Below are 26,809 nucleotides of genomic sequence, written 5' to 3'. Positions count from 1 at the left end.
TTTCACATTTGTGTCAAGACAAGATGGCGGATTCCTATTCTTACAGACAACAGTAAGCATTTTTATTTTCAAGTATGTTCATGTTAAGACGCAACTTAAATGAAAAACAACTGAAATGCGTGTATGAATCATTTTCCACCACAACATCCAAACCTCTTATTAATTTTAAAACCAAACTGAGAAACCAAAGGGTTGAGGTTTGTTTTCCATCACTCAGTCAGTCACACACACAGGTCCTGCTTCTCTGTCCTCAAATCAGTATTAAACAAACGGACTAAAACAGCAGGCCTATCAGTTTTATCTTTCCTCTCCGATGCGCTCAACATGCAATATTACATTTTTAAAAATGTAAGAATGATGGCAAAAACAACATACTAGTAGGAACATGCTAATAAACTGTTACAACATAAAAAACAACAACACTGAGATCTTTTCCAGATGAACACAAACTGTAAGGCTGTTAATTAATTCATGCTGAAATCAAGTTTCAGGTTATAAACTGCCCTCATCTAAGAATGATGAGGTGAAACCTGACGACATCTGAGGATATTTCTACAAAGCAAATATAAAATAAAACTGACAAATTGTTGCAAAAAGAAAGTTGCTAAAAAGGAAAGGGCCTTTGTTCATAATCTTGGCCCAGGGCGTATCTACAGACTCCGGAAATATGTGGGGTTTGAAGGCTCAGTACCACAAGGAAATGTATATATTAAGTTTACCTTTAAGGGGTCCCATCGAACCTCAGACAAAAATATACTGTAGAATACCGTACTTACATGTTACAGTACTGAATTTCACATTAGTGTCATGCAAGAGCATAGTGAGTTTCTGCCATATTGAAGTATAAATCAGCCCTTTTAAAGAAGAGTCGGAGGGGCCGTCATGCTTTCATCTACAATAGTAGGTAATGTGTGATAGAAAATATACTTCTCTAGGCAAATATTTTCAGCAGTGAGTCCTTCATGTTGCCATCCGAGAGGCAAATTAATCTAATAACAAAAATGTTGATTAAGAAAAAGACATATCAATAAGCTAACTTGAAATAATGTTCTTCAAAGGCAATACAAAGGTGTGTATCCATCTGCAAAAAAGGGTTCTCATTGGTGATCAGAATGTGCCATATAGCAGCGTCTGTGCTGTCCAGCAGTGTTTAAAAGGACATTTTTCCATTTTGCTACTCCCTGTTGCATAATTTGTTGAGCTGTTGGTGTCGAGTGCCTGGTGCTCAGGACGTTGACATGCTGAGAAACCAAACCACACACCGCCGCTGCCGCTCAATATACTCAAAAAATATTTACCAGCTTTTACTAAGATTTCTTGTGAACTTATTCTGAAATGTTTCATTCCTCAAAGCAACAGATACTGAAATGACTTGTGATCTGAGGGCCACAGACTCTAATGTCATGCTAACATCACATCTGCTGCCACATAAAGTAAGGAGCACATTTTATTTAGTGTCCCACTGGTGTTCTGACTTAACGATTACTCAGCTTGATTAAGCTGTCAGCTCTTTCCTTGTGCTGATCAGTCCACTGATTCCTACAGAGAATTCTCTTAGTTCTACTATCACGTTTTGATTTTTCTTACACTTTTTCCAAATTCATCATCTTTCTTCCTCCTAGAAAGAGCTGAGGACAGTGGGAGGGATCTGTTTTTGTTTGTGCCATCTGTCCAGTCAAAGCAACAGCAGGATGAAGAGGTAGAGAGGGAGTAGGAGGTTGTCTATTTGAGAGGTGTACGCTTCCAGCATGGCCACCAGAGTGATGGAGCCAACAATCCACGAGTAGGTGGAGTTCAGATTGATGCTCCCATCAAAGATGAGAAACATGGCCACAGCGATGATCTGGGCGAACACAGAGGTTGCAGTCCCCTCCATGGTTTTCTTAGTGCCAGGCCAACGGATCTCCCCCATGGTGCTGCCGAACACGGATGCCACGGTGTCTCCGACCCCCACAGCCAGCACACCTGCGTAAGGCACAAGACCCCCTGCACCGGGAAGTACCCCCTTAGGGGCACAGGGCCCAGGGAACAGCCATATGGGCAGGGACATGCCTAGCAACAGGTAAACATGGGTCAGGATAAGAGGCCCAGAGTCCCTCTCATCCAGGAACAAGGTGAGCAGCTGCCTAAGCAGCTGACCCAACGGCCTGATCCGGAAGTAACGCACGTACTCCAGGATCAAGAAAACCGCCAAGCAACCCACAGACGCCACGTGAAGCAGCTGCCTGTCGTATATCAGTCCTGGAACATATGTGGCCACTACAATCAGATGGAAGTACTTCCTGACAACAGTCGAGGCCTGGTGCTTCTTGGAGCCTGACTGGCGCTGGTAGTTCTGGTGTAGCACAACACAAGTGGCCACAACAGCTAAAAACACCCAGTACCCCAAAAGACAAAGTCTTCTGTCATTTAACGTGACAAAGTCCAACAGCCACATGATGGGGTGCCGGCCGATGAACAGGGAGAGCCACGGCATGAGGATACCCAGACCCAGAACGGCTGTCATCATGTGAAAGAAAAGTGATGACACCCAGGTCTCAGACTCCATGAAGCAGAAGAGCAGGGCAAAGAAAACACCGAGCAACAGTGAGCCCACCACTACCACCGGCAGGAAGTAGTTCACTGGATCACCTTTGACCTCTGCCAGGTTCAGGGAGCGCTTGATGAGCTGGTTGACGATGAAACTGATTCCTCCGACAATGAGAAGTGCCTCTCCCGGTGTGAAGCAGCGTGGCAGCAGGTAAAGCACGATCAGGCAGAGATAGACAAAGATCAGCAGCACCTCTAGGACCTCGATGACCTCAGACACCGTCAGCGTCTGTTTTGTCGTGTAGAGAATTGCACTGCCGGCCATGCCTGCGATGACACAAGTGTTGGTGGGTACAGGTCTAGTGATGCCCAGTGCAATCAGGGAGAGAAACAGAGCCAGCATCATGCCTGTGATGGTGACCACCATGGAGAAGCGCTCAAAGTAGACATTCCCTGAGGCAGAGCACTTTTCTTTCAGCGCCAGGCCCAGCAAAGGCATCACCATGGAGGCCGGGACGATGCCACTGTTTGCTGCAGGACGGAACTGGAACACGGCGCCCCCCGACCTGAGCAAACGGTCCCATTTGTGCTGTACGTAGAAAGCCTGGATGAAGAGGGCTATGCTGCACCAGGAGTGCTGGTTCCAGACCACCATGTGGACGCACAGCACCACAGCCAGAACTACAGAGGACTCCACGTACACTGGGTTGATCTGCATGGCTGCAGGGTGGAGGCTCGCAGGGGAGGGAGGAGGGTTGATCTGAACAGATGGTCTGCAACAATGAAGGCCTTCTTCTGTCACTTCCTCTCCCTGGCACACTTCATCCTTTGGCAGCCACTTTTCACTTGCTAGGATGTCTAGAAAAAAGGGGGAAATGAAATCAGTCAGGTTTCTATTCAAAAAGAAATCACCACTAAATAGAATAATAAAAATAATTTGCTGAGTTTAGTAACTGTGAGTCTGAGTGCACTGACTCCATGAGTCATCTTAGCTTATCCTGACAGTGAACCTTGCTCCTGCTTTATCTGCTTTCAGTCATGAACTATGGCCACACTGAACACTCACCAAGTCAGTGTGAAATCCACCCAACTATGCCAGCACGTGAATGAGACCCCAGGAGACATGCATACCCTCTCTACATCAGCTGCAACCTTTTGTTCCCGTTCAAGGAGGGGTGTAGATTGGACAGAGTTTCCACTGGGCTGAATCAGCTGTGAAGGTTGTGTTGACACATGGCCGTCACATCTTGACGAATAATAATATGTTAAAGAAAACTGTCACATCCATGCTAATAGAGCCCAGTGAGGCCAGCTACCCCTCACCAAAGTGTCAAACGCGTCCCATGTACAAGCCAAGGATGCTGCAACCTCGGACAGCATCAAGCTAGCGGTGAAATACAGCTGAGTTATCACAACGCCACACACAGCAAACTGCTGGAGGAGCGGGAATTAAACCCACGGTCACAAAGACATGCGTACGTACCACATATGTGCAGTGTTATCTGGACGGCAGAGCGGTGTGTAATGAATACGTGACGTCCTTTTTTAGCTGATTTCTTTCCTTTGTCAGCTGTCGCTTCTCACACCCAGTAGGAGGGGGCCATATTTGACAGCCGGGTCACGTGGTCCAACCGTAAAAATATCTCTTAAAGGCGTGGCTTACATTTTTTTATTTATTTATTTATATATTTTAGATATATTATTATACTATTGCGTCGCATACTACTACTGCATATTTAATTTAATTTAATTTATTTTTATTTATTTATTTATTTATTTTTAGCTACACCGTTACTTGCATTATAGCCAGTGGTGGAAGAGGTACTCAGATTTTACATAGAAGAAATAATATCACAGTGTAGAAATACTCTGTTACAAGCAAAAAGTAAAGTTAAAGTACAAAACTATTAGCATAACAATATACTTAAACTACTATAAGTAAAAATTCTTATTTTGCAAAATGGCCCATTTCAGAATAATATATATTATTAGGGTTTAATTACTGATGCATTCATGTGTTCATAGCTTTAATTTTGCAGCTGGTAAATGTGGAGCTAGTTTAAATGTACTTATATATATTTTTTAAATACTGCTGGGTAGCTTGCAAATCATCAGCTACCCAGTAAAACCTTATTCATACAATAATATAATAATTTATTTATTGAGTGTATATTTTATTGAATCTGCAGAGTAAGTGAAGCTGTCAAATAAATGTACTGCAGTAAAAAGTATAATATTTGCCTAATTGCCTATGAGATGTAGTGAAGTAAAAGTATAAATGGGTAGAAAAAATCTAAATAAAATAAAAATTATCATAAAAAAAGAAATAATAAAAAAAATTATCAAATAAAGTGAAGTGCCTAAATTTTGTACACTGCTCCTATTTGAGTGATTCCTGACACAGCCCAGAAGATGGCAGTAATGTGACAGTAACAAACACCAGCGAAGAAGAAGGCGCTTACGACAACGATGACGACCCAGCACAACAACCAATCCCATGGCAGAAACGAAGATGGCGGAATCGGAGTTGAGCGTCAGGTAGGCTGATCGCATCAAACTTTAGCTGAGGTCTACGTTGTTTGAATAGTTTTAAAAGTATTTACCAGCAGGTTAACATGTCTACACGACGCGTCTCTTTGTAACGCTCTATCCGCAGCAACATTTATATTTGAACAGTGTGCCTGTTGAGCTGTTAGCACCACGCTAACTTAGCTTAGCAAGTGCTAACAGTCGAACATTTGAATGGCGGTGTGTGTCAGCCGCATGTCAACAACAGCATGTCTATGAAGTGACTTGTAAACTTAAATCTGGTCATTGAACAAGTCGGAGAGCAGGCGCTTGTTTTTCTAAATAAAGTACAACACAAGTAGCTCAAATAATCGACCATGGTTAGTTGTGACAAAGAAGAAGAGGCTAACGCTAGTGTTTGGGCATGGAGAGGACAATACGTTAGTTTAGTTTATCTGAGTAGAAAACCTATCTCTTCGCATTTGCTCAATTTGAAGATGGACATATGAGCCAAATAAAGTATATTTTCCTGTCAGTTCATATGAATTGCCAATGTATACGTTAAAGTGTTAGGGTATTTTAAATGCATCCTTGAGCTTCACAGTCTGTCAGATATGAAGCGTAACGTTACAGCAACACAAATGACTCAGTCAGTCTTATTTTGGGCTTTAACGCATGCATCTATGTATTCATAACATTTTTCTATCGGCTTTGAAGATGTAGTGGAAACTGCATCAACTCTCTATCATTTTAATATCTACATTAACAGTTTCACAGCTGGTGCATACAAAGCTGAGCAACTTTTTAATGATAGAATTACAAGACATACATGTTTCTTTTTGCCTTAGCCAATTGAATGCCTGACAGAGCAAATTATTTTACCAGCGATGTAAAAAGAATAGCTTCTAGGGGTGGAAATCACCAGTGGCCCCCTTGATACCATGCCAGTACTCAAGTCACCACACAATATTGTTGCTATTTTAAACATTTTGCGATATACTGAGTATTGCAATAACATACATTTTCTAGATTTTTTCAACAGTACATTATGTAAAAGTAAAAATTTGTCATCATCTGTTTTATCTAATAAGATAAAGTCTGTCACTTAAGTCATTTTTATTGCAGCAAAATATATCTAGTGGGCTGACCAAGCAATTGATTTATTATTCTAGTACACTACCAAAAGATTTATTTGTTTTGGCAATATTAATAATTTATGAATTAAAAAAATACTTGGTATCAGTGTATTGATACAATATTGCCACACAAAATGCAGTGATAAGGTGATGTATCGGTTTTTTTCCCGCCCCAATAGCTTCTGCAGTATATAAGTATATTAAAATGTCTGACAGTTCACACATAAATATCAGTGTATATCGTCATAATGCCCACCTCTTATCTGCCTATTAGCTCAAAATGTGTTTCTACATGCAGCTGAGGTGATAGTTACTCTCCTCTGTGATATACATTAATATCAATTATCTCTCTGTTAAAATATACCTGTTATTCTCTTAGGAGCTGTCGAGAATTATGGACCATATTGCTGGGAAGATCTGCATTACGAGAGCCGGTATGTCTTTCTGTCACATGTCCTTATATGCAAGAGTGTCCAGCTACCATAACAGCATAGAGGTTGAATCAGAGTTCATGACAGGCTTGTCTTTAGGGTGTTAAATGGTCTCATCAGTACTACCGGAATATATATATATATATATTTTAAGTGTTTGTATGTATATATCACAAAAATATTAGTATTAGTCAGTTACTTTATCATACTTATAAAGAAAAAATATATATTGTCTATCCACAGCATATTGTTTCTGAGATAGTCTTCTCATTATGAATTTTCTTGACTGGCACAGGCTCAGATAGAGGCAGAGCTCGACAGACACTGGGACAGACTGCATCAAGGACTCAGTTACTATAAGCCACCCAGGTATGTCACAGTTATTTTGATCTCAATTTTCAATCCTCTACTCCTGTTCCTAATAGCAGAAAGGTAATTGTCAGCATCACTTTCTTTAGCTCATCCTCTGCTGGGAAAGTGAAGGAAAACAAAGATGTTGCACAACCGTTGAAGGATTTTGGTCTCAGGATCAGTAAAATATTGGTAAGAGTTAAAAATGTCTACTTGTTTTTAAAAGATGTGATTCACTGTCTTTATTTGGTGGTACATTTCATGATGACATCATATTGATTTAATGCTTTGATAATGTTTCAGGGTCTTGATGAGCAACAGAGTGTGCAGCTTTTACAGTGCTACCTACAGGAGGACTACAGAGGAACCCGGGATTCGTTAAAGGTGTCTGTTCCCACCTAGATTTTTTTTGGTGTAGTTGTGTCTGAAATCTTACCGTAATTGCGCAACATACAAAAAATATGCAGTTTTTACAGAAATATGTTAATGGAAAAAGTATCACCTAGTTGTGATGTTTTCAGTGACACTGTGTTTTGTATGTGGGATTAAATTCTGCAATCACTGATGCAATGAATTAAAGTCACAATAAGGAGTAAAAAAAAAGATTGCAAGAAGATACTATGAAAGATTTTCAGATGTTGGCTAACAGAGTCTTCCGTACAGGTTGTTCTCAAGGATGAGCGACAAAGCCAGGCACTGCTGCTGAAGGTCAGTTTGGAGATCTGCAACTGTTTACACTTGCTGTATTGTTACACTTAAGTCAACGTGATAGTCATACTTATTGGACCACATATGAAAGTATGGCTGTGTGTGTATTCACAGGTAGCTGACTATTACTATGAGGAACGCATGTGTCTGCTCAGATGTGTCCTGCTTTTGCTGACATACTTTCAAGATGAGCGACATCCCTACAGGGTAAGAAGCAGCTGGATTTGGTCATATAATTAGAGTACACAGCTTTGTACGTGCATTCCTCACTTATGTTTATGTCTTGTTGCTTCTGTAAAATAACTCGGGGTGTGTTTGTTTTTGTCCAGACTGAGTATGGTAACTGTGTAAATAAATTGGAGAAGGACCTGGTGAGCAAGTACCAGTCACAGTTTGAGAACCTCTTCAAAGCAGAAGCACCAACATGGGAAACTCACGGAAACCTCATGGTGATAATTTGGTTCATATGTTTGGTTCATACATAATTATCACATATTATGCACATTTTTTTCTGTTTGACTCGAAGGCCATAACTGATGGTGGTCAGTCAAAGCATGTAACATAGTTTTCGTTCTTTTACATTAAGACGGAGAGGCAGGTGTCACTATGGTTCCTGCAGTGTCTGAGAGAACAGTCTCTGCTGCTTGAGATCATCTTTCTGTATTACGCCTACTTTGAGATGAGCCCGTCTGACCTGCTGAGCTTCACCAAGATGTTCAAAGAACAAGGCTTTGGTTTGCGGCAGACCAACAGACACCTAGTAGACAAGAGCATGGACGCACTGGTTGACCGCATAGGGTAAGAGCACCTCATAGTGTTTGTGAAACTCATGTCTAAAGTGAGCTGGACAGTGTAAATGCTGTTTTGTGGTATGTGAAACTAAAAACGTGCTGCAGTGTACCAGTGATTAAACAGAGGGAAAGTACTGTGTCAGCTACTATGATTTGATTTTTAATTTTGTGTTTTATCTAAGAACATATAACATAAGCCAATGTTCTTTGTAGAGATTCCTTAAATATGTTCCTAAAGAATTGTGACCAAGATATTTACTGGATAGGACAATCACAATTGGAAATGAAACTTGTCTGTATACTTTGTGTGATGGCATCACCATCAATATATCTAGTACAACATTTAACCATTTAACTATTTATTCCCTGTATAGTCTTTCATGTCTTGTATGGTTTTTTTTGCCTGCAGATATTTGAGCTCTCTTATTCTGGTTGAGGGAATGGACATAGACTTCCTGCACAAGTGTGCCCTGGAGGACTGTACAGAGCAACATCAATTTGCTAGTGCTCCTGAAATCATAAAGGTTTGACCTGAATCTCTAAATGCAGCAGACATAGATATTCTGTCATGTAAACATAGAGCAATCATACTCCACCATGCAGTGTGTGAACTGTGCATGTAGAACAAACTATACAGACATCTGAACTTCAATATTTCCTCTGTTTTCTTCCAGGAGATGGATCAGCTGCTACTGACATTTGGTGACATCCCTCATCATGGGCCAGTGTTGCTGGCCTGGGTCCTGCTGAGACACACTCTACGACCAGATGAGTCCAGCCCTGTGATCAGGAGGATAGGCAACACTGCCCTGCAGCTGGAGGTTTTCAAGTACATATCAACCATGCTGAAAGGCCTTGGAGTCTCAGGGAATAATGTAAGAAAACATAAATACACACTTGGGTCAGATTAAAGTTCTTATAAAGGTGGAAAAACATCTATAACTTTTAATTGAAGAAACTGGTCTCTCTTTAATGATTACTCTCTCTCACTTGGGATGAACAAGTTTTTTTTGCCCTGATCTAGATCCGAAGCATTCAATATTAAGTATCTGCTGATATTGAGTCCCAACCTGATGCGTCTATTTTCCCAGATTATACAGCTGCACAGTGCACACATCAAGTAGCTACTTTAAAGTTATAGTAATTAAAATCTTATTAATTACATTAATCAATTACTCTTATTACTCTTATCCTATTCTGCTCACTGGGATTTTGTTGCACTTTTAGTTGCATTGTGAGTGTTTGCGGGGAAACATTAAGCACCACAGATGACAGCAAAATGCAAGAGACTCTCCCTGAATTGGAATTAAACCGGTGCTTATAACTTTGATAAAATACATAAATAAACAATCTCTTTCTGCGTTTTGCTGTTGTTTATGGGGTGTGGTGTTTCACGGCGGCTGTGGCTCAGCCCCTGTTCTTACACACACGGAAGTGTGGTGGAGAAAAGATGGACAATGGAGAGTTGGAGAGCTGACGATGGCTGCCCTAGTTGCTGTGCATGAAAACTTTGCGTGACTGCTGACGTAGAACAAAGGATTGGATTGGGCTCAGTATAGCTGATCTCGACCAGTTAAAAAATGCCTTGATCACCCCTGATACTGATCTTTGAGATTAGATTGCAACATCTCTACTTTTCACAGCTACTGAAAGGGTTCAGAGAAGGCTTTTGGTTTTTCTCCACCAGCTACTTAAATGCAATCACATGGGGCCTCAGACCTAAATTAGCCTCTAATGAGATAGCTAGAATGAAAACCATCTGGCTGTACAGAAACATGCTGATTAGTTAGAAACTGAGCTAAATCAGACTTCTGGTTTTATAACCATACTCCTCAAGCTGTTGTTTATAGCTGCAGTACAGCTAGACATTGAAGTGAAGACAATGCACTGAGAAAATATACATGTACTCTAAAACACAACAGCTTTGCTAAACGATGTTTGTGGGAACGCTGAAAATGCCAAAATTAACAACTGAAAATAAGTGTCTTTAAAAAAACTGTCACATTTTGTGCAGCAAAAATGTACACATACCAGTAGATACCAATGTCTGTTCTCAGATTTGTATGTGTTCTGTTATACTACACTAATTTATCTGTCGATCTTGATCTCTTTTTCTCTCCAGTGCACGGCAAGCACAGCAAAGATGTGTGTCTACGGTCTCCTCTCATTTGTGATCACTTCTTTTGAAGAGGAAAGTCTACAGGTATACATCCAGGTTTTACATGTTGAACGTTACTTATTCACATTCATATTTGTGACCTGGATCTGTAACTTGTCTTATCATAATGCATCTAACAGACTGGCGGTGTGGCGACACAGTGCTCTCACCTGATTGATGCTGCTTGTGAGGTCCTCTCTGCTCCCAGTCTGGCTGAAGTCTTTTGGGAAATGGTGAGACAAGAAGGTTTTGTCGAGATAAAATTGGATAAAAACTAGAGATGCACCAATTCCACTTTTTCAGACCTGATACCGATACCTGGGCTTTGGGTTACGTCAAACGTCAACGTCAAATTAGCTGTATGGCTCACGAAAAGGAAGTGACTGTGATCATCCGTTAACTTGTAAGGCAACATCAGGCTTGACTTAAACATTGACATTGACATGAATACATAGATATAAATTTAAAAAACCTTAGCTCTCTCAGCTATGTGGCTTGCTGGCACGCTGCTGGGGCATGACGTAGTTCATGTAGTATGTGTAATCAGACATAAACAAAGAACTTAATTGAAAAGATCCGCCCCATTGTCACTAATATCCCATCCAGCTATGTCAGTCAGTATCGGCCTGATTATACAATATCAGTATCAGATCGGTGCATCCTTGCAAAACAAATAATGTCAACTGTTGATCACGTGTCCTGTTTCCCAAATAAAAATCTCCAGAAGCCGAACATGGGATTGGGAATGATCCTGGACAGTGCAGTCGGGATGTTCCCCCATAAGATCGGACCACTGTTGCAGCTTCTAACTGCACTTCTGTCAAACAAGTCAACTGTGAAAAAGGTACATTTCACACATACATAGATATATATATATACATATTCAACTTTTCCGTAAATGATTGAAGAATGTCCTTTTTATTCTTTTTTTTCTCTCTGGCACAGGTGTACAACTTTTTGGATAAGATGTCCTTCTACACTCAAGTTTACAAACATAAGCCCAATGACATAATTTCCAAGGATGATGAGACACTGTGGAGGAGACAAACACCTAAACTCCTTTACCCTCTTGGTTAGTCTCTTTATTCTGGTTGTTACTCTGACATTTGAACAAAGTGTAGTCACAGTGTGATATAAAGGGAAACTTGAAGGGAAACTTGGGGGAAAAAAAACAACAACTTAAAAATAAACAATTCAAAAACTAGAGTGCTAAAACTCAATTGTTTTGATGTCATAGGATATAAAGTCTGGAGCTGCTCCGTAGTTAATGAATTGGAAAATATGTTATAGATGATACTGAGAGCATATGGGTACATTTTCTGTTACAGAAGAGATAACACTACTAAAGAATAAAGCTCATTTGGGTATAAAAAAGAAAACAAAAATTCTGTGGTACCACAAAATCAGTCTCCCATTCATCATCTATGGAGCAGCTCCAGACATTGTACTTGATGACATCACAAGTTTGAGACTGACTTCTCTGGTTTCTGGTTTTAAAAGAGTAGCTCATGTTCACAAATATTAATACAACTTTTCTAGGCCATGAAAATAGAATATAGGAATTCTCAATATAAAAGATTTTTTTCTTTTTCTTGTTTCTGGTGTGTAACATGCCTTCACTGAAACATGTCATCTCAACCATCAGGCACAGGGCAGACTAATCTGTGGATGCCACAGGGAGTGCTGGGCCAGGTGATGATCGCAGGCGAGCAGGGCTACGTGGTTCGCTGGGACCACTCCTACAGCTCCTGGACTCTCTTCACCTGTGAGGTGGAGATGCTGCTCCATGTTGTTTCAACTGCAGGTACATAACTTTTCTTTCATATCAACAACCAGATTGTTATAGTTTAAAGAATGAGACTGACACAATTTATATTTTTGTTGTTAAATCTCACAAAAAGACCACAACCAATAATGTGTCTCAATACTGTAGGAATGCAACTAATTGACACTATCAATTGTGTTTTGACTGAAATAATACCCAATGATCATCACAACTTATCATCATAGTCCAAAGTAGGATCATCAAACTGTCTTTATATTAATCAACAGCCAAAAAGACCATAAACTATTCATTTTATAATAAAGAAAAAGAAATGTTTACTGTATCCAGCAAATGTTTAGTTTTTTTGGTTTACGTCAGTTGACAGTTTTTTAAACTTCCTCTCTTTATTTCAGCATACTTAATTTACCAATGTCTTTTCTTGTGCTAGATGTAATAGCTCACTGTGCACGTGTGAAGCCCATCCTGGATCTGGTCCATAAGATCATAAGCACAGACTGGACTGTGTCAGATTGTCTGTTGCCTCTCACTTCACGCATCTATATGTTGCTGCAGAGGTAAATTAACCTTACAGACACACCTATTAAACTCTTAAAGTGGGTTAATTATTTTATAGTATAGAATTAATTTCTCTTTCCATTTGTCTGTTTACCATCTGTTAGGTTAACGTCAGTCATCAACCCTCCAGTGGACGTGATTGCTTCCTGTGTGAACTGCCTCTCCGTACTGGCTGCAAGGATGCCAGGCAAGGTGAGTTTGCTGGGTACTTTCAGTGTGAACAGGAGGAAAAATCAAGGATTTAAAGTCACTGGGCCTCATGCGTGAAATGTGTATACGCACAGATTTGGTCTTAAATTGTGTGTGCGAACCATTTAAGAATTTTTGTGGCATTTATCAGTACTTGGGTACTTCCTGCATGTTATCAGGCAAGATGAAAATTTAAGGGTGCCCTCGATCACAGGTAAGCCAATATGCACAAAAGCCAAATTGCATTTTGTGCTGTGAAATATTAATAATGTTGATTTTTAAAAAAAAATTACGTGATGAAAACACAGAATAAAACGTTTCCTACAATAATTTTTCATTTGAAGGGGAATACTACCTTAATTAAGAATTACATATATACTATATTATATATATTGCATATATAAATATGTAATTTATAGTTACACAGATAGTTATATACATATGTTATTTCTATGTCCTGTGAATATTTAATCAATCAAAAGAATAACGTATGGATTTTGAAAATGGGTGAAGTTTCCCTGTAATAATTTGAAATGTTTAGACTGTTTGACGATTAGGTCTGGCGTAAATGAAAAAATTAGACTAAACCCACATGCTCTCTCTCTCACACCTGCACAAACACATGCCCGCCCTTACACTCCCCCCGGAAACTGACACACTATTATTTTCTTTTGTCTGAGTTTAACGTTACCTGTCAAATGTCAGATTGCTAATTGCACATTGCATGGCCACACATCCAGTTTCCGATAACATGCAATTAACCAACATACTCAGGAGGGTAAGAAAAGACTATGTGACTGCTGTCAGCGCACGTTTCATAAATTCCATGTAGAATTTTCTTATTTTCATCTTATTGTTTTATGCAAAAACATATTTAAAGAGAAAAGTATGAAAACATTCATTCATAAAGTTCATTGTTCTTGAATCCTCCTCACACAGCGCATCTCTCTTTTGTTTTGTTTTTTTATCTTCAGGTGTGGTCCAGTTTGCACCACACAGGTTTCCTCCCCTTTGCCTCCAACCCTTTGACCAGCATGTCTCAGTGTGTAAGGTAAAGTAAAAAGCTCACACTGAGCTTCTGATTAATGTTTAACTTGCCTGGTAAATATCAGACTTTTTTCTTTGAAGACAATTAAAAAGTATCGGACAAAACTTTTTATAGTGCTGAAGGGATGAAGGCAGGTAACTACGGCAACCTGCTGGTCCAGATTGAGCAGCCCAGAGGGGAGTATGCTGTGACCATCGCCTTCCTTCGTCTGGTTACAACCCTGGTCAAGGTAACAGTTTAAATAAGATGTACACAATTGTTTGATGGCCAGTATTGTGTGGCACTTGCTGAACAGTGCAATAAGTGTGGTGTCCAGCTACTATACTGTACATCCTATCTCCAATCTTCTCTTCCTGTTGGTTAATTTCAGGGTCAGCTTGGCAGCACTCAGAACAAAGGCCTGATCCCCTGTGTGCTGCTGGTGTTGAAGGAGATGCTGCCCACATACCATAAGTGGCGTTATAACACCTATGGCGTCAGAGAGAGGATAGGTAAGGCATCATGTCTGAAATGATAGTTGTGGCGGATTTCTTTCAGTCCAGACTGGAGAATGAGAGTAAATCTAAATTAACACTGGCTCTGTGTTGCTGTAGGCTGTCTCATTTTGGAGCTGATCCATGCCATACTCAATCTGAGCCCAGAGGGAGAGGACCAGGGCAGGTAAGGAAGGATAAGTCTGTTGGGGTTCAAGTGTCTAAACTGTGTCACCTGCACATTTTTTTCTACAACAGTATGTCTACAAACAGTAACCAGTAACAATTAATCTGCATCAGTTCATTGTCTTAGTCTTTTTTCCAAACAAAAATTAAAACATTTTTTTCTGGTTTGAGCTTCTCAAATGTGAGAATTTGCTGCTTAAAAAAACACATGTATACATATTTGACAGTAAATTGAAAACAGTATTTTTAGCTTTTTGACTGTTGAACAAAGGAGGACATCTGAATGTGTCAAGTGTTTCCACTATTTTCTGATATTTTATTGACCAAATGATTAATCAATTATGAAATTGATTGTTGGTTGCTGCCTTGATTAATTTATTGCCAGACATTTGGTTGTTAACTTATTACTCTCTTCTTCGCTGCAGCACTCCCACTCTGCAGTCTCTGTGCATCTACAGCCTGGCAAACACTGAGGCTGGACAGGCAGTCGTCAATATCATGGGAGTTGGAGTAGACACCATTGATGTGGTCCTCGCTGCACAGCCCAGCAGGTTAACAGACGAGTGTTCATGTCTACTTTATTTTATGTTTTCATATAGTTATCTCAAAACCTTCCATATTTTTGATGTCCAATTGTCATATTTTCTTCTTTTTCTCTGATGCTGAGCAGCTGTGGCTCTGAGGGTCCTGGTCAGATCCTGATCCAGACAGTCAAACTGGCTTTCTCTGTCACCAACAACGTCATCCGTCTGAAGCCGCCGTCTGACGTTGTGTCCCCTCTGGAGCAAGCCCTGACGCAACATGGTGGCCATGGCAACAACCTCATAGTTGTCTTGGCCAAGTATATTTACCACAAACATGACCCAGCACTGCCTCGCCTCGCAATCCAGCTGCTCAAAAGGCTCGCCACAGTAAGGACTTTCAATACACGTACAGTATTTGTTGTACATGATGGGTTCGGTGATGTTGATTTTTTTGTACAACAGCAAATATTCATAATGTTTAACTTATATTTTGTCTGTAGGTGGCTCCCATGTCAGTCTACGCTTGCCTTGGCAACGATGCAGCAGCCATCCGGGATGCGTTCCTCACTCGACTGCAAAGCAAGACAGAAGACATGAGGATCAAGGTCATGATCCTTGAGTTCCTCACTGTTGCTGTGGAAACCCAGCCTGGCCTCATTGAGCTGTTCCTCAACCTGGAAGTCAAAGATGGAAAGGAGGGATCAAAGGTTTGAACTGCAGGGATATGTGTAACAATAAAAAGATGTGTAGTTGTTTCTTGCTTCTAAATATCCTCTTTTTTTACCTGTAGGAGTTTCTGCTTGGTGAGTGGAGCTGTCTTCATGTGGTGTTGGACCTGATCGACTCCAAACAGCAGGGGAAATATTGGTGTCCCCCGCTGCTCCACCGAGCAGCCCTGGCCTTCCTCCTTGCCCTCTGGCAGGATCGCAGAGATAGTGCCATTTCTGTCCTACGCACAAAGTAAGCACATTATCTCAGACAGAATTACTCTGACCAGGAATAATATGTGCAACTGGATGTTTTAAAAGACTGAATAATGGAGTTTGATGAATTTATCTCTGCTTCTTTACACAGAGAGAGGTTTTGGGAAAATTTGACAACGCCTCTTTTTGGAACTCTCACTCCACCTTCAGATACCACAGAGGTTTGTTGCTCTTCTTTACACTGCTGTAATGATTGCATGAGTAATTGGATGTCACATATGCTTACTCAAGTATTATATTTTACCCTCAGCCCTGCGTTCTGGAGACGTGTGCCTTTGTCATGAAAATTATAGGCCTGGAGATCTACTATGTTGTCAGGTAATTTCAGTGTTCCCTTATTTATCCTGTTATTTACACGCGATAACTTAAATCTCTTGCAATTGATTTTAATTGTGTCTGTGTTGTTGCAGTGGTTCCTTGGAGCAGTCTCTGAAGGATGGGCTTCAGAAGTTTTCCAACGCTCGGCGATATGAGTACTGGTCCCAGTATGTTAAGTCTCTGGTGTGCCACGTCGCAGAGATGGAGGAGGAAGGCATCTGTTCCTTCCCTGAGACCCAGATGTTGATCTCTGCCTGGCGGATGCTGCTGATTCTTTCCACCACTCATGTATGTTACAGCAAACACAATCACAGTTATAATGCTTTAGGTGTTGATGTTTAGGTGTGCGGCAAAGATATGCCTGATCAGAGCTAATTCTAATGACAAGTTCTTTGAGCATCTCGGAAATCAAAAGTGTTTAAATTATATGTTGAATGTTGTTTGTTTGATAAAGACAGAGCATTATTCAGGGTTTCCTACACATGCATTTATTCGTGGTGACCCGCCATGATATCGGTCATTTGCCGTCACACATTGAATTTCTATTTTTGGAGCGAGACCGTCAATTTGCAGAGCATACTCTGCAGAAAGGCAAGAGCAGTGAAAGTGAAACTAAACTAAATAAAGCACTCTATTTCTTAGAATAGTGGCGCTCTCACTTTCACATGCATACAGTGTTTTACAGTTACTAATTTGACCAGATAAACTGTGGAAGTTGAAGCTAACTAAGCTATGCTAAGCCTGGTTAGCTTAAATGATGATCTTAGCAGGTGATTCAAATAGTCGTAAACATCAAAGTATTTCACTTCAGTGGGATTATTTCACCAATATAAACAAGCCAAGGACAAGAGAACACTGAGACAGACTAACATTAGTGAATTTGTCATGTAACTTTTCCTCTTTGGTAGACATTTGTGCTAAAATTATCTTTTGACTTGCTGAAGTCTAATGTTTTTAGCTAGCTACAGACATTTAGTTAGTGTGTCAGCCCTTGGTTACATATTGTGGCGCCCCTCTCCCATGATTTTCAGAGTATCCTTTTCTATACATACAGATAACTAAGTGATAAAACGACTGTTGGCGTCCAGGCAGGAGAAAGAAATCACTCCTTCTGGCACCTGAAAATCACATCATGTTGTTAATACACGTTGGCGTTTGTATGAATTAAACCTCGTATTTAATGAGGAGATATCAGGGTGGTATCAAGTCTTCTCAGGTAACTCCTGGCAAGAAAATGATCATCATATAATCAAAAAGTCAAACTATTCCTTTGTTTATTTATAATTGATTGATTTGTGTAATTGCCCTGCGTTTTTAATTGGCCTGAGAAAATGATGAGTGTTTTCGCTCAAAACCTCCACTGCAGATGGATTCACTGATGTTTGGTATTTTTTATTTTTCCAGTCCGATGTGATGCAGGTAACAGAGGACTCGACCAAACTGAAGCTTTTCATGGACGTTCTGGATGGGACCAAAGCTGCTGTAAGTCATAATGGTGTAACATGTTTTCCTGCAGTTGAAGTCTTCCCATTTCTTGTTTGACTTCTTTTGCATTTCTCTTCCCTTTATCAGTTGACCTTATAACTCTTTCTGTCTCTTTCAGCTGACTACACCTATGTCGGTGCCTTGTCTTCGTCTTGGATCCATGATGGCCACTCTGCTACTTGTCCTCCTCAAACAGTGGAAAAGGTGTGTATTCAGGCATTTGGCAGACAGGGAGAGCTTACAGCTTTTCCTAAATGCCATAGTCAATAGTGCACATTTGACATATCTTAAAGGGACAATTTTTCCTCTTACCAGTAGTGCTATATATCATTCTAGATTGTTTTGGTGTGCATTGCCAAGTGTCAACAATCTTTCTACTAAATCTTTCAACTACAACTGCCAACTGTATCACTGTGTAGAAGGAAGCGTGCATTGACTGCTAGTTTACCTAGCACCGCTGAGCTAGCTAACATTACAGCTCAGCTGAGGAGGACGCTGTTATTGTTTACATCTTGCGCTGTAACAAGCACGAGCCTGTAGTCCATGAGTAGACATCTCTGCAGCTGATATCTCCGACACTTGGCAACTCAGACCAAAACCATCTAGGTTGATAAATAGCACTACAGGTGGGAGGGAGAATATGTATTTTTGATTTGGGGGTGAACTGTCCCTTTAACTCTTACTTGTTTTATAAAGTCTGTTGCTGCTCTCTTCCTGTCTCCAGTGTGGTGGCAACAGCTCCTGACATCCTGTCGCCCCTCTCCCTCATCCTGGAGAGCGTCCTGCAAGCTGACCAGCAGATGATGGAGAGAACCAAAGCCAAAATCCTCTCTGCACTCATTTCTGTACTGCAGATTCAGGGACTTAACGGTAAGAAGCTCACAAGGCTTCTGTTGTCTGAGTTTGAATGTAATGTGGCAGTAGTTCAATCTTTTTTTTGTCAACTAGGTGGAGATATTTCCCAGCTGCCCCAGCTGTTGCTGTCTGTGTGTGAGACGGTAAAAGATGAGGCCCTGGCACTCATTGACAACACTCGTCACATGAGCCAGATGGGAGACATTGCGGAGGACGAGGACAGCATGGAGACAGACTCTTTCCGCGGCCCACAGAAGGACCAGAGAGATGGGGTGAGCTGAGGCAGGAATGGTGGACAGAAATCTTGTTTTTAGATGTTTTTCACACTTAAAACACCTGTTTTTGTTCCACACTTCTCCTTCCAAAGGAGTCCAAAAGTCAGTCTCATCAAAGTAAATCACTCAACATTTAGCTAAATGTCAAGTGTTTCATAGGTTATTCAACAGTGAGGCACAACTTTGTGGCAGGAGAAAAACTTATTATAAGAATATTTATTAAAGGTGCTATAAGATAAGATAATTATAGTTTGATATTACATATGTTAATTTCATGCCATTTTTCAGGTGTGTGTGCTAGCACTGCACTTGGCGAAGGAGCTGTGTCGCACTGATGAGGATGGCGAGCACTGGGTCTCAGTGATGAGGAGGGTTCCGGTCCTCCCCTCGGTGCTCAGTGCTGTTGAGCTCAGCCTGAGATCCAAAAACAACCTCTACTTCACCGAGGCAGCACTTCACCTGCTGCTCACACTGGCCCGCACTCCTCAGGTAAACAACACTTTTTCTATTAAATTTAGAGGATATTCTATATTTTTTCTTCTTGCCAGTGAATGCTGTGAAAAGGCCAAAACAAGTAGTGTGTTATTCCATCCCTAAATGAGTGAACATAGATGTACATGAACCATCTGTTAATGAGGCTTATCCCGGTTATGATCATGTACGATCAGCAAAGAGAAATTGTGTTTACATTCCCTGTATACATGAAGAACCAACTTACTGATTACTGCAGTCTTTTGCACAGATGCCTGTGATGTTTACCAAAAAAAAAGATAAAGAAAGCCTCAAATCAATTCAAGATGTCAGATGTTGAGGGTGTCTTCATTTTTCCTTCAGGGGGCAGCAGCTGTAGCCGGAGCAGGAGTCATCCAGACTATCTGCCTCCCTCTTCTGAGTGTCTACGAGGTGTCTTCAAATGGAGCATCACAGGTGAAAAAAATTAAATGATTTCAGTCCCTATACAGAAACATAGCACTGCATGAACATGATACAATAACATAGTGTGTCCATGTCTCTGAGCAGAGTTTCTCCCGGAAGTCCCAGGACTCCGCCTGCTGGCCGGGGGTGTACCGCCTCTGCATGTCTTTAATGGAGAGTCTGCTCAAGACTCTGCGTTACAACTTCATCAATGAAGCCCTGGACTTTGTCGGAGTACATCAAGAACGCATATTACAGGTATGACTGTAGTGAAAGTTTTATTATTGTGGTAAAGCGTTCTAAACACATCGCAAAGACTACAGCCAACGACCAACCAGTGCAGATGTTCTGCGCCTGCGTGAGACAAAATAACTCCGAATCAGCAGGTAATGGTAATCTGTATTTGTCATTCAAAAACAGAAATCAGAAGACCGACAGGACAAATTCAAGATTCTAGTTAGCCAGTTAGTACATTAACATCACTACCTGATGTTGAAACAACAAAGAATGTTTACCATACACAAGTGAATAACAACACAAACAATTAAGAACCGTTTCTGTTTTAGAGCTCAATGGCTAAAAATATAATCTTACCTAATGTAACAAGTTCATTTCAGTCTCACTCCCTCCCTTGTGCACTGAGTTGAACTGCCAATCAGAGTTATTTCATTCACTGATGGGCTCCACCAGGTGCAACGCTGAATCTGCATTAAAAAAAGAAAAAGCCAACAAGGGCTAATTACTGCCAATTGTGCGGGACACACTGCCAAAATTAGGGTGGCTGCTCACCAATGGCCTGACGTTGACAAATGGCCAGCCGTTGTCTTGGTGTGTCGGGGCCGTTTATTCCCTAGATCCCATATAGAAGTTATTCAGCCAGTTTTGTCCAAGCAGTCCAAATACACAATGTTATTCAGTGAAATATCACTTTTTGTGGAAATTATACTTTACTACTATAAAAGACAAACAAAAACCACCAAATATTCACAGTTTAGACAATATCAGAACCCATAGGCTGTCATCTGATGACAGTAAAGCCTCTGGGGGCAAGGGCCAATATTTTAGGCTGATCCAGTGCAGCCAGCAGATAACAGGGCTAAGACTTCCTCCTCTGTGTGCCGCTCATTTAGGCTTATCTCAATAAACTGATATCTGTATATGAATGCAAATAAATACATGTTAAAAAGCAAATAAAAAGCTAAATTGTCATCAGACTGAATTGCATTTCAGCCAGTCAAATCTGCCTCTCCACACAGACTCTTCAAACATGATTGTTCAATACTACTACAAACGGACACCAGACCACTTTCAATATCAAAATCTTGCCCCATCGCCTTCATGTTCTGCATACACATCTGTTTTTAGAGATTACATTTTAGAAACTGGAATCTGTGTTTTTCTTCTACACTTTATTCTTTTGCATTTGATGTAAGGAGACAGATCAAGACAATCAAGATTTTAAAAATGAATTTGCCATCATATTTACAGAAATTAACTTGCTATAAGTTCCATCTGCAGTATGTTAAAAGAAAAAGCACATTAGGATCTATAGTATAACTAGTCTTGCTCACCAGACCTTTCTCAAAAAAAAGAAAGGTCTGGCTGCGGTGACTCTCACTTTAAGATTGGAGAAAAAAAACGCCCCGGCTTTTTTTATTTCTTTCAACCAATCACAATCGTTCTTGGCGGTGCCACAGCAACGGTGCGCTTGCAAAAATATTGCCGGGGGGAAACAGGTTTTGGTGTAACACGCCCACAAAAATATCGCCTACAGGACGCGAACCATGGCAGAAAAATGGCTACATCCCCGCAAGATCAAACACCGCAAAAGTTAGTAAAGGACGTGTTGAAAACTGCTACCGGAGGTGGTAGGGCGGGACTTCAGCGGGTGGCTCGTTCCGCCCAATGAGAGGCTGATCTATGCAGCGAACTTCCGCCCACTCAGACTATAGTGTAACTAATCTTTATGTTTACCTTTTCTGTTCCGCTCAGTGTCTGAATGCAGTGCGAACAGTGCAGAGCCTGGCGTGTTTGGACGAGGCGGATCACACGGTCGGTTTCTTGCTGCAGCTATCAAGCTTCTGTAAAGAGTGGCAGTTTCACCTGCCCAAACTGCTCAGAGACGTTCAGGCAAGTCCAGAGGAAAGCTCCACATCAGCAGAGATAACACTGCGGCTCCACTGGTGCAGTGACACTTCAGTATTCAGTTAGTCACTAGGTTTCTTTCTGTCTCCTCCCTGCAGGTAAACCTGTGTTATCTGTGCCAGACCTGCACCTATCTGCTTCACAGCAAGAAGATGCTTCATCACTACCTCCAGGTCAGAAACCAGTGAATCGTCTGCCTTCATGTGATTTGATAATGACAGCTCACAAGAGTTGTGATCAGAAGCACCCAAGAAGACTTTACTGCCACAAGAGTCGACTAAAAATGTTTTGATGATGTTTATTTATTCATATGAATAATGGCTGTGTTTTTTGTCTTTTTTTTTTAGGCCAAAAATGGTGAAGCGTTGCCCCCTGGTCCCCTTCCCAGGACACAGCGGGCCCCCCAGACCCCGTCTAAAGAGGCAGCAGGTGGAGGGGAGAGAGAGGAAGCCGAGCAGAAGGCCCTGCTGGCTGTGCAGTGCAGTCTTTTGAAGATCCTCAGCAAAACCTTGGCAACTCTGCAGCACTTCACTCCAGACTGCTGCCAAATCCTCCTGGACCAGGTCAGCCTGCTTATTCTGCTGTAATGGTGCTTCACAATTAGTTGAATTAATATTTTGTTCCCAGATTATTAGCATATTTCCATGAGCATCATCATAAGAAACCATGCCACATGTTGACATTTATGTTCCTGTCCTCCCTTCAGAGTATGGACTTGGCAGAGTATCGAACCCTGTTTGTGCTCAGCTTCACAACTCCGGCGTTTGACCCTGACGTGGCTCCGTCATTTGGGACCCTGCTGGCCACCATCAACGTGGCCCTGAGCATGTTGAGCGAGGTAACTTTCAATGTAATCATGAATAATTTAAGCTACAGTCCACGTACAGCAGATACCTGATTGTCTTGGTGCTGTTTGTTCATAGATGGAGAAGAAGAAAGAGCCAGTGTCCTTAAGCATCGCCTCATTGGCCTCATCAGAGGAGATCCAAGCTCTCAAGTGAGTACATCTGCCTCCTACCACTTCAAGTATTCTTAATTTAGTTGCGTTTTTGCTACGAGTTAAATGAGAAGATAGATTGATGCCATTCTGATATGTGTCCACCAAATATGAAGCTACACTTAGCTGCCAGTTATCTTAGCTTGGAATAAAGGGGGACATGGCTATCCTGTCTCTGTTCCAAGGTAACAAAATCAGATCTAAGCTCACCAATAAACATCTCATTTGTTTAATGCATACAAAGATTTTACTTTTAAACAGAGCCAGGCTAGCTGTTTCCCTCTGTTTACAGTCTTTATGCTAAGCTAACAGGCTGTAGCTTCATACAGACAAATACAAGATATATCCAAGTATTCATTTTACTTATTGTTTTGTTTAGAGAATTGAAATATTTTTTTTTATTGAGAACTTGTTTGTGTTTCTTCAGGTCACTGCTGATGTTCACCATGGAGAACTGTTTCTACGTGCTGATCTCTCAGGCTGTTCGGTGTCTCAAAGATCCCTCCATCCTCCCTCGAGACAAACAGAGGCTCAAACAGGAGCTCAGCTCTGAGCTGGTGAGTCTTCACATGTCTCTTCAAGTGTCGTCTCCAATTGAAGATGATTTTAATTTGTCGCATTGAATCCATAACAATACTTTAATTACATTTCATTGAATTAGATTGAATAAAATTGACAAAGTTTACAAAGTCTGCTGGCAATGGAAAAGGAGTGTATCTGCTGTTTTTAACTAGTTTTCCTGTGTTTAGTAATCCTGTATACATGCGCTGAGTTTGAAAAGGGTATAAGAGAAAAACAAAATAACCCCAGCCTTAACCGTACAGTACACTTAGTGAATATGATCTCTTTTTCTCTCTTCACCCCCCAGAGCACCCTTCTCTCAAGCCTTTCCCGCCACTTCCGCAGGGGCTCTCCATCGTCTCCGGCCAGCGGCATCCTCCCCTCCACTCAATCCAAACCACCCACACCAGGCTCCAAGGCAAGCCATGAAGGTCAGGAGCCGTTCATCCAGCTCGTTCAGGCTTTCGTCAGACTTGTACAAAGATAGATGTAGATTTCCTCTGATACGAACACTCACTGTTGTTTTACAAGGCCAACATTGTTTCTGTACCTCCAGTAGTACGATCAGAAAAAAAAAAAAAATCATTTTTACGTATACAGTATTGCAGTAGTTTAAATAGCACAAATTTGTGACCTGGAGTGAGTGTGTATGTGTGTGTGTGTTATTCTAATATGATTGGAGCCATTATCTGTTAAACATTTCATTTTGCCAAAACTGCTGTTGTAACTAAATTTGACACGACCACAACCAAAGTGTTTACTTTTAAAGGCCAACGAGAAGCTGCCTGATTGTCAACAACGAACATGTATAATGAAGAGATCTGTGTCTGCAGAGATCTTGGTGCTACTAAACATCAGTCACTGACTGTGTTTTATCTTTCCAAGGCCTAGTTTTATAGGTCACTTCTATGATACATAAAGACCAGACATGTTTCAAGTGCTACTTAAAAAATTAGACCTTTTTAAATATTATCCTTTCATGTATATTAACTAAATGTAGTAGAAAAGCTTATTCTGTAAAGCTGCATTGTATCTTTTCTAACTCTTCATTTCCACTAAATCTTGATCTGACCTTTGCTATTTTCTTATCTGTGCTCATCCATGTACACACTTTGAAGCAGCTAAGATTTGTACTTAAAAAAATGTATATGCTAATAAAGGGACTTTTGTACCACAGTTTGGTTTCATCATTAAATTCTTTTCTTTACTGCATTTGCACATAATTCCTTGAACACATGGTAGACCTGAACCATCCTATACATAAACTGACCAATAAAAATGAAAAGGTAAAAACAATAATTCAGTAATAAAATACACTTTCATGTTCTTATATGCATCATATAAAAAGAATAAAAGGAAAAATATTTAAATTGCAGGAATTACTATTTACAAAGCATTTCTTTTAAAAGAAAAACTTTTACAACTTCAGTACCTAAAATCAAATTAAAGGCAGGTCATGTGCAAGTATAGTACAAAAAGGCTTTGATATCAGGAGAATAAGGTGACAGTTTTACAGCAGGACAGAATGCCGGGATCAGGCCTGATGAACATTAGGTAGCTACATAATCAAAAGCAGTGTAGGGCATTGAAACAGCAGGTTTAGTAGCTGCAGTATAAAGAGGTGTCACTGTTGCGATCCTCTGAGGATTCAGAGTGTCGGTCTGCAGCCTCTTGAGAAACAGGGACACTTATCTGCTCGGGCTGAGGGTCTGTAGTGTCCCCTACTGGCCATTGACTGGGACCTCCTGAAACAGAGAACAAAAGTATTGTAACATCAGAGTGAACACAGGGGGCACGAACAGTCACTCACATCTTCAACCTTTGACATGCAAAGTAAAAAAATTATACATAATGACATTTTACAACTGCCTGCAGACACATGCATCTGACATCTTGTTTTAAAGGAACAGTTAAGCATTTTGTGAAATACCACTCATATCTTTCTGTTTAATATGAAGCTAATGCCAGGAGACAGTTAGCTTAGCATTAAAACTGAAAGTAAGGGGAAACAGCTAGCCCGGACATCAAAAGATTAAAATATTTCAACACTTTATACTTCTTTAAATTTCTACAAAAAACGAATTGTAAAGACTAAGTTATTTGCTCTTGGTTGCTCACCTTCATGGAGCACACTTTGTTTTTTTATACGGATAAACAAGATAACATGTTTTGCCTTTGGACAGAGTCAGACTAACTGTTTCTCCTGGTTGTACTTATTGACAGCTATAAGGGCAAAAGCAAGTGAAAAAGCAAAAACTCTCAACGGTTCCTTTAAAGATGCCTCCTCCAAGAAGAAAAGCCTTATCATGCATCAAAAATGCAGATTTTTCCACAGTCACTTGAACACAAAATGATAAATTAACAGTTTGTAAGCAGAGTGTCTTAAAGCATTAAAATGTCTTTGACACCATACTATTTATAACTTTTTATGATATTTTTATGCCATACTATACTATGACATTTTTTATGATATTTTGATGCCATACGAAAGAAACTTTTTATATTTTTATGCCATATATACTATGACACTTTTTATGATATTTTTATGCCATATATACTATGACACTTTTTTTTTTATATTTTTATGCCATACTATATTATGGCACTTTTTATGATATTTTTATGCCATACTATACTATGACACTTTTTATATTTTTATGCCATACTATACTATGACACTTTTTATGATATCTTTATGCTATACTATACTATGGCACTTTATATGATATTTTCATGCCATACTATACTATGACACTTTTTATGATATTTCTATGCCATACTATATTATGGCGCTTTTTAGTATATTTTTATGCCATACTATATTATGGCACTTTTTATGATATTTCCATGCCATACTATATTATGGCGCTTTTTATGATATTTTTATGCCATACTATATTAT

The 26,809-nt window shown here is 40.3% G+C and overlaps 3 protein-coding genes across 8 annotated transcripts in view; 1 reads left to right on the top strand and 2 right to left on the bottom strand.

Moving 5' to 3' along the window:
* Window positions 1-29: 29 nt before the first annotated feature.
* On the bottom strand, window positions 30-4,156 carry dolk (dolichol kinase). 2 transcript variants are annotated; one of them, XM_050052966.1, is made up of 2 exons: window positions 4,013-4,156; window positions 30-3,387 (listed from the first exon to the last, which is right to left on the bottom strand). In XM_050052966.1, the coding sequence occupies exon 2, from the start codon at window positions 3,245-3,247 to the stop codon at window positions 1,676-1,678; it is 1,572 nt and encodes a 523-aa protein (XP_049908923.1). In that variant the 5' UTR covers window positions 3,248-3,387; window positions 4,013-4,156; the 3' UTR covers window positions 30-1,675. The 2 variants fall into 2 exon arrangements, with proteins under 2 accessions (XP_049908923.1, XP_049908924.1); XM_050052967.1 differs by lacking the exon at window positions 4,013-4,156 and adding an exon at window positions 3,596-3,998.
* An 826-nt stretch (window positions 4,157-4,982) lies between these two features.
* nup188 (nucleoporin 188) lies at window positions 4,983-24,406 on the top strand. The gene is made up of 43 exons (XM_050053951.1): window positions 4,983-5,067; window positions 6,553-6,607; window positions 6,900-6,973; window positions 7,063-7,147; window positions 7,259-7,339; window positions 7,619-7,663; window positions 7,778-7,870; window positions 7,993-8,112; window positions 8,250-8,461; window positions 8,864-8,978; window positions 9,129-9,329; window positions 10,577-10,657; window positions 10,753-10,845; window positions 11,337-11,456; window positions 11,558-11,684; window positions 12,258-12,416; window positions 12,826-12,952; window positions 13,058-13,145; window positions 14,117-14,193; window positions 14,305-14,419; window positions 14,561-14,681; window positions 14,784-14,850; window positions 15,275-15,400; window positions 15,520-15,760; window positions 15,874-16,080; window positions 16,164-16,333; window positions 16,448-16,517; window positions 16,607-16,674; window positions 16,767-16,962; window positions 18,079-18,156; window positions 18,278-18,363; window positions 18,884-19,029; window positions 19,108-19,286; window positions 19,578-19,778; window positions 20,124-20,216; window positions 20,310-20,462; window positions 22,197-22,334; window positions 22,448-22,522; window positions 22,697-22,912; window positions 23,056-23,187; window positions 23,273-23,346; window positions 23,774-23,903; window positions 24,215-24,406. The coding sequence occupies exons 1-43, from the start codon at window positions 5,027-5,029 to the stop codon at window positions 24,392-24,394; spliced, it is 5,256 nt and encodes a 1,751-aa protein (XP_049909908.1). The 5' UTR covers window positions 4,983-5,026; the 3' UTR covers window positions 24,395-24,406.
* Window positions 24,407-25,488: 1,082 nt separating this feature from the next.
* Window positions 25,489-26,809, bottom strand: part of LOC126396103 (CDK5 regulatory subunit-associated protein 2-like) — a 41,138-nt gene continuing 39,817 nt past the window's right edge. For 4 of the 5 annotated variants that reach the window (XM_050053945.1, XM_050053948.1, XM_050053949.1 and 1 more), the window contains one exon: window positions 25,495-25,652. In XM_050053945.1, the coding sequence (XP_049909902.1) occupies window positions 25,507-25,652 (146 nt within the window). In that variant the 3' untranslated portion in view covers window positions 25,495-25,506. Of the gene's footprint in view, window positions 25,653-26,809 lie in introns of all 5 variants that reach the window. The other variant, XM_050053950.1, reaches the window with a different exon arrangement.

The sequence above is a fragment of the Epinephelus moara genome, chromosome 9 (genome assembly GCF_006386435.1).
Source record: "Epinephelus moara isolate mb chromosome 9, YSFRI_EMoa_1.0, whole genome shotgun sequence".
Classification (NCBI taxonomy): Eukaryota; Metazoa; Chordata; class Actinopteri; order Perciformes; family Serranidae; genus Epinephelus; species Epinephelus moara.
The sequence above is the reverse complement of the archived record's forward strand: the minus strand, read 5'-3'. Positions and strand labels throughout refer to the sequence as shown.

Excerpts from the sequence above, each read along its gene's own strand:
- nup188 (XM_050053951.1), top strand. The coding sequence starts at position 5,027 with ATGGCAGAAACGAAGATGGCGGAATCGGAGTTGAGCGTCAG. Across the intron at positions 12,953-13,057 it reads ATCTATATGTTGCTGCAGAG|GTTAACGTCAGTCATCAACC; the intron begins GTAAATTAACCT and ends ACCATCTGTTAG. Across the intron at positions 14,194-14,304 it reads AGCATGTCTCAGTGTGTAAG|TGCTGAAGGGATGAAGGCAG; the intron begins GTAAAGTAAAAA and ends AACTTTTTATAG.
- dolk (XM_050052966.1), bottom strand. The coding sequence starts at position 3,247 with ATGCAGATCAACCCAGTGTACGTGGAGTCCTCTGTAGTTCTGGCTGTG.